The 7079-nt window shown below is 57.9% G+C and overlaps 1 protein-coding gene across 1 annotated transcript; it reads left to right on the top strand.

Moving 5' to 3' along the window:
- Positions 1-4754: 4754 nt before the first annotated feature.
- Positions 4755-7079, top strand: COL26b_000898 (uncharacterized protein; the record flags this gene model as incomplete). The annotated part of the gene is made up of 2 exons (XM_053173861.1): positions 4755-5426; positions 5528-7079. Coding segments are annotated over 2 exons (2224 nt in total), but the record flags the coding sequence as incomplete, so codon positions are not given.

Here is a 7079-nt window from a genome sequence, read left to right as displayed (position 1 = left end):
AAACGTACCATGGGCGCCGCCGCCCCCAACGGCCTGGACCCCACCACCCTCCTCCCCCCCCCCCCCCCCTTCCAAATTGCGCACATATAACGCGGACGAAGCTATCACAAAAGACGAATAATAGGTACGAAAATCTCTTGCCTTTCCCGGCAGGCAAAAAGATGGTTTCTGGAAATTAAAGAAGAGCGCTAGCTTTGTGACTATGGTCCCACGGTTTCCACGGATGCTCGGGAGGAGATGTGTTTTTTTTTATATTGCCACCAGTAGGAAGGCGTTCTTTTCTCTCATAGGTACGCATATGCAGTGTATACTACTTTTCATAGTGTTATTGATATTCCCCTTGAGTCCATTGCTCACGACTCGCCAAGACCGGCCCCCATGCTGAATCTCTCGGCCGATCTCAATCATCACAGGGCCCGGCCTGTCATCGGACCAGCACACGGGGCCACTCGGACACGGGCACACCTCTTTTTTCGAACCCCGCATATTGGGGGAGACCATTCAACCTCAAACATTGCACACTTTCAGCCTCCAGGGCTTCGGGAGATCAGGGGCCACGGCAGTCTCCGAAAACAATGTGAAGAATTGATGCCCCCCTTGTCCCCTTGTCCCCTTGTCAGGTACTATTGCGGCTGCCCGCTGCTGGAGCACCTGTCAAGAAAAGGCCGGGGGTGGGGTGTGGATGTTATTTGTTCATGTTGCTGCTAGTCAGCCGCAGTCAATTTGTCACAAGCAAAAAAAAGAAGTACATCTTGCAAGAAATGGAAAGTACTCTACAGCAACATTGAGATTTCGGCCGGGACTCGATTTTGCTGCCCGGCATGCCGAACGAAAGTTGACCGACCACCCTCGTCGGGGTCTGTGTGTCTATTACATCAAACCCGATATAGGGTCCTGTCACAATTCGACTGCAGCCTAGCCAGGCTGGCCGGGCTGGGCTGCTTGTTTCAAGCCCAACGGTGTTTTGGATGGATTGTCGTCGAAATATCACTCAGTCGCGAGAAAAATAGGAAAAAATTGGGGCCGGTGGTTGACCTGAAAACCGGCGGTCAAAACTCTAAGTTCGCGTCCCCCGATAGCGATTAGGGGTGATTCTGTATGTACTTGATGCAAGGCGCCGTTGACAGAGCACAATGGGAACAGACGCACGTCCAGATCAGATAATCAGTTCATGTGTTCGGTCCTGCTGGAAAGGAGGTCGCGTGTTCTACGCTGTTGGGGATGGATCGTGTGGAACGCGTGCCTTGGCTACGTACGACCGGCGCCGGTAGGGAAGAGCTAATGAGGAAGCCGGCGGTGGCGGAGGATAATGGAGAGGGGGATCCGCCGCGATCGGGATGACGGACGTTGACGTGTGAACAAACACGATGCCCCGTACCACGGCGCACAGAACAACGGCGCAGGCGAGGCAGGGCAAGGCAAGCAAGCTGGACGGACGGGACTCACTCCAGGGTTGGGCATGTTGCGATGTCGTTGGAGATCCGATGTGTGTAGATGGCATGCAGATTAGGTGAACAAGTCATCAGGCCAGGCACAGACGGGACGAGACGGGCATCGTCATCGGGCGAGTGTACGCATCGGGCCATGTTTCCGGATCGAAGGAGAGAGGAAAGAAGGGTTCGAAACGTGGTGTTCTCAGCAGAGTTTTGGCCCTGTGTGTCTCTCTTTCCTCTATTCCTAGTACTAGGTATCCCTATCCCTATCTCTCAGACAATGGAAGCCGACCTGAGCTTCGATGGAAGCCCTGTGCCTCTACCCAAAACAACATGACAAGAAAAAGGAGGCTCTCGGGCAGGCAAACCCTGGTGAGACCGTTCAAGCTGCTCGGAGTCAGGGTCGGCAGCTATGCAGTACTAAGTAGTGCCTTAGACGCATACCGCAGGAAGCTAAGCACATGTGGCCCAAAACGGCGGGGTGTGCGGTTGGATCCGTTCGGCGGTACTCTGGTGGGCTCTCCAGTCTTTCACGAGTGTGAATCAATCACATTTTGGGACCTGGAAAGAGATCCCAATTCCCACTTTGATGGATCTTGGCATCAGCGGGCGACGGGCGGACAGGGGGGCCGGGGTTTAGTTAGTAACTTAGCTACGTATTAACAAGGGCAGCACCGGCAACACCAGCACCAGCACCATCACCAGCTAGCAGCCCTGGGAGTACTTTGTAGTGAGTGTAGCAGCAGCAGCACAGAGCAGCATGCCGCCCCTCCCTTTGCCCTGGACCAGGCGAATGGCGCCGTCCCCAGAGGGGCCGGAATAGCGCCGTGCGGTCCCTGACTGTGGCTCTGTGGGTGACTTGCACTGCTCACTCTGTAAAGCAGGAGCCAGGTGCAGGAACAAGGTACTTTCCATTTCAGATAGCTTCCAAAATAGCATAGCACCACCACCAAGCAACCTGGAGCAGGAGCAACAGCATCACCTAGCAGCTGCAACACGGGTGCACCGAGTCGAGTAGCTGCTGATGCTCGCAGCTCCCTACCTTAACGGACCTGACGACATGGAGGAGACATGGAGACATGGAGACATGGTCATGATGTTTCACGGCCGACTGCGGGCGGCACCTTCCCAACCCAAGTCGGTGGACACGACACGACACGACACAACAATCACATATCTTTCTGATGGACTCCTCCTTTAAGGCGCACCGCCGCCCGGACTGCTCCTCATCCGATGTCGACGCTGCCTTGATTGGGTCTTGAACATCCCATCGTCTGCTTCCCCCGCATATACACACCGGCCACGAGGGCATGTAGGTTCTCGAATTTCTCGAAGGGCACGCCATCCAAGACTCACCTCATCCAAGACGCGTGCATTCCACCAGCCAAGCACTCCCACGCCAGACTTTGACAACGACCACGACGACACCACAATCTTCTCCGACACAGCAGCACCACCAGCACCGAGTATCGCACTTTCACAGCCACTCAGCTACGCAGCCGTGGCAGCCTCAACCAGTCATCACGCCCTACCACTCCGGCCATCCACCTCTCTGCAGATCAAGAACAGGACAAGACACGAGCAGACGAGACACCACACACGCGGCGCACAGGAGCCTCCGGAGCATTCGCACTCCAAAACATAACGCAGGTGCTTTCAGTCACCATTGGTCGCGAGCAAGCCGCACATCAGCTGACTCGGCCGGCCATTCCCTAGGTTCTCCTACCTACTGCGCGCACTTACCAAACCGTCTTGACGCATATCGCATACGTCTTTCGCCCCCTCGACTGTCTCTTCCCCGCATTTCACAGGCACCACACCATTCGCCGCACCGCACGGCACCTCACGCGCGCAACGGGTGGGATAGCTGAACCAAGCCAAGGGGGAGGGGGGGACCACCAGCACCACCGCTGCCCTGCCGCTGCCGCCGCCGACCGCGACATACACCTGGCACCCACCATCCACGGACAGGACAGGACAGGCAGCTCCAGTGCAGCTCGAACAAGCAAGCATCCACGCATCGCATCGCATCCATCGGCATCCACCCAGCCCTCCGTGCCTCCGAACCTACCTTTGACACCGGCACCATCCACACCCAAGTTCCCGTCGAACCCTACCTACGCCTTAGCTCCGTCCCCTTGCTGGTGAGGGGCTGAGGAGAGAGAGAGAGAGAGGAGACGGCGTCACGGCGAGTGGACTCTGGCTACCGACCGGGGGGAGGCTGGGCCCTGGACTGACTGGGACTCATTCCTTGCCTTTGCTTCCCGAGTCGATTTGCGGTCGGTGCGTGCTGCTCGTTCGCTTTGCTTCAACCACCACACTACCTACCTATTCGTACCAACCACAAATCCTCGACTCCACCGCGAAATCTCTCGCTCAAATCCTTTTGACGTTCGGCAGCCCCCTGTGACGACCTACTTGTCTGCACCGTTCCCCCTCGACCCTTTTCCTTCTCATTGCGTCATGTTCAAGTGATGGACGACACAGATTCTGCGAGAAATGCTGCGAGCAGAGCGGGCTCTGCAGAGGTCAAGGCCGAGTCGCCAGGCGCAATCAGCAGCAGCAGCAGCAGTCGACACCAGCATCATCAGCAACAGTCAGCACCCGGAGCATCGTCTGCGCCGCCAAAGAGGACAGTATGCGACCACTGTCGAAGGAGAAGTACGCCCATGTTCTGTGCCACCTCCCAGTCAACTTCCGTGCCCCGTCTACCATCGTCGTTATTGTCGGGCATTTCGATCTGATTTGCCTTGCTTTTTCCTTACCCTCCCCCTTCGGCCGTCGCATTCATGAACTTTCGTGCGATCCTACCTCTTCCCAGCAGCCTGCCTCCGGGACAGTCAATTTGCCGTTTTCATGGTACCAACCCGCCTTGAGCCGCTGCGTTGCTGCACGTCATCATGATCATCACTCTACCAACACCCATCACATACCTCAGTCACTGTCAGCATCTTGGGATTTCATGTCTCTCAACCCCTCACCCCCGCCGCTGCTCTCTCCATCTGCGCAAGACAAGGCATCGTACTGACAGTATACAGGAATACGATGCGATGGCAAGTTTCCCTGTGAGCAATGCGTGCACGCTTCTCTCACTTGCAAGCGCGATCATGTCCCAAAGAAGAGGGGCCCGAAACGCGGGCATGGGAGGGTGATTAATGAGCTGCGCGCCAAGGAGTCGTCGCAAACGCACCCGCAGCAGCAGCAACGCCATCACCACCAACCAAACCAGAGACCGTTCAACGGAGAGAATGCCCTCGAGAGCCCTACAGAGTATGTGCGGCGTCGCTTATCAGCAGCTTGCCCGCCGCTGAACGTGGACAGCGTCGACATTGGAATGAGCGGGAGCGACATTGGCGAAGCCGCATCGCATGAGCACTCGTCCAACGCGTCCGCAGCATCGACCCCGCCGAGCTTTTGGGCTGCCGTCACCTCGAATCCCGCACACAGCCAGGTCCCGGAACCCAGGGGCATCTTCTCGAGCGACGAACTCCGGCCGAGGACGCGGAACTACTTCCACATGATCCCCCAGCTGATCGAGCTGTACTACGAGCACATCTACCCCATCATGCCTCTCATCTACATGCCCGCCATGCGCGAGACCATCAACCGCCCGATGCTGACCTCGAGCGAGAAGAACCTTGTCTATGCCATGTGCGCCCTTACTTCGATGCACATGTCCGGCAAAAGCATAGGCGCCCCAGGGCCCACATCATGGGAGGTAGTCGGCCGCTTCTTCCTGGACGAAACAATCTCGACAAGACAGTCGTACGACTTTCTTGAGGATTTGTCGCTTTCCGCTGTTATTTCGTCATTTTACCTGAGCACATCCTTCTTTGAGATCAACCAGTCGCGGAAATCGTGGTACTACCTACGGGAGGCGTTGACGAACGCACAGGATCTAGGACTGCAGGACGACTCGACGTACTACGGGCTAAGCCGGGAGGAGACACTATGTCGGCAGAGAGTATTTTGGATTCTCTTCGTTACAGAAAGGTTAGTTCCAGTCGCTCATCCCAGTCCCGCGTCTGTTCCAGCAAAGGCGTATCGCCGAAAAGCCCGTGGCACCTGCTAACGCGCCGGCCCCTCGACTGCAGGTCTTTTGCGATCTTGCGCAACAAACCGATCACATTCAAGAGGACACCCTCTCTGCCGACGACGCGACACCCATACGAGGCGCCGGACATTCACGCCGGCTTCCTGCAGCTCGTTTCATCGTACACACCTCTCGACGAATCGTTCGTGACCGCATGGAACGAGGGGTCCGATCCCCGCGTCAGCGCGACAACCTTTTTGGCGCTGCAAAACCTTCTATCCCTCCCTCCCGCGTTCCTCCGACCGCGGAATGCGCGGGGGTCGCCGCCATCGCAGCACCAACATCAGCACCAAGGGCAATTTGTCGGGTCGTTTGGAGCGGCGTCCGCCAGCCGAGATGCGGGCGGGCCGGAGCCGACAGACATCCAAAAGGCGGACCTTTTGATTACGCAGCAATGGTTGCGGCTGATTGTGTGGCAGTCCTCGATGCGACAGGGCCTGTTGAGCTGGACAAACCCGGCGGACTCGAGTGGGCCGTCTAGCAGTGGCGTGGGCGGCGGAAACAGCATGTGCTTTTCATTTCCCCTCACGGTCGCCCGCGACACGGCGTCGATCCTGGCTAGTTTGCCGAGCAAGGCTGTCGAAGTGCACGGGATGGGCATCATGGAAAAGATTTTCGAGATTGGCACATGGTGCGTAAATGTGCTCGGTGCCTGCGAGAGCGTCGGATTCCAGACGGCCATGGACTTTACTTCGGGTGAGATGGGTGTGCTGGGCAGTGGGAGGAAAGGAGCGAGCCTGGACCCTATTGAGTTCTTCATCAAGACGCTCAGCGCAAGCGACAACTCCAGAAAACAGTTTGCCGACAAGCTGCTTACAGCCGCCGGCGAGAACCCAGGGAGTATGAGGACGCAGCTCAGCCCGGCCATGTCTGCCGTGGGTTCCGTCGCCGCGGCGATGATGGCAGCGCACAATCAAGCACACGGCGTGATGGAGGCCCCAGGGTGGGGGCAGCAGAGGGGGACCGTCGTCGGAGAGGTGTTCGACGAGAACGAGGAGAATAACGGTAACCAGCCCGTCCTCGACCTGACCGGCCCTCCGATGCACCACCAACAACCGGGTATGCAGAGTATGGGGCTGGGCATCGATCTCGGCGCCGGGGAGATGGGCGGCATGGGTGGAGTTGAGATAGACGCCAACAGCGTCGACCTTATGAGTCCTCTCGGACTCACCCGAAGCAACTCCGATATGGCGGGGATGGGTATGGGATTTGAGGCTGCGTGGAGCCCAGGCAGCGGCGGCACCGGCCCAAGAGAATATCCCGATCCGGGACCACCACCCGGGTACGCTACCCACGCTACCCACCGCGAAGGATACCCGGACTTGGGCAACGGGATGATGATGCACGAGCGCATGGCGACCGGCGGGGGTCCCGTAGGAGGCCCGCCGCAAGGCCCCGGCGGTGGCGTCGACGGCCCGAACATGGGCGACCGACAGCAGCAAGCACAACCACCACATCAACCAGGACAAGGCGACAACGCGCCATACGACAACAGGAAACGTGGGGACAAGGGCGGCGGATACCGGAACGGCGGCATGGTCGGTGTTTGGTAA

Source organism: Colletotrichum chrysophilum (genome assembly GCF_026319265.1).
Source record: "Colletotrichum chrysophilum strain AFK26 chromosome Unknown scaffold_3, whole genome shotgun sequence".
NCBI classification, from domain to species: Eukaryota; Fungi; Ascomycota; class Sordariomycetes; order Glomerellales; family Glomerellaceae; genus Colletotrichum; species Colletotrichum chrysophilum.
The sequence above is the reverse complement of the archived record's forward strand: the minus strand, read 5'-3'. Positions and strand labels throughout refer to the sequence as shown.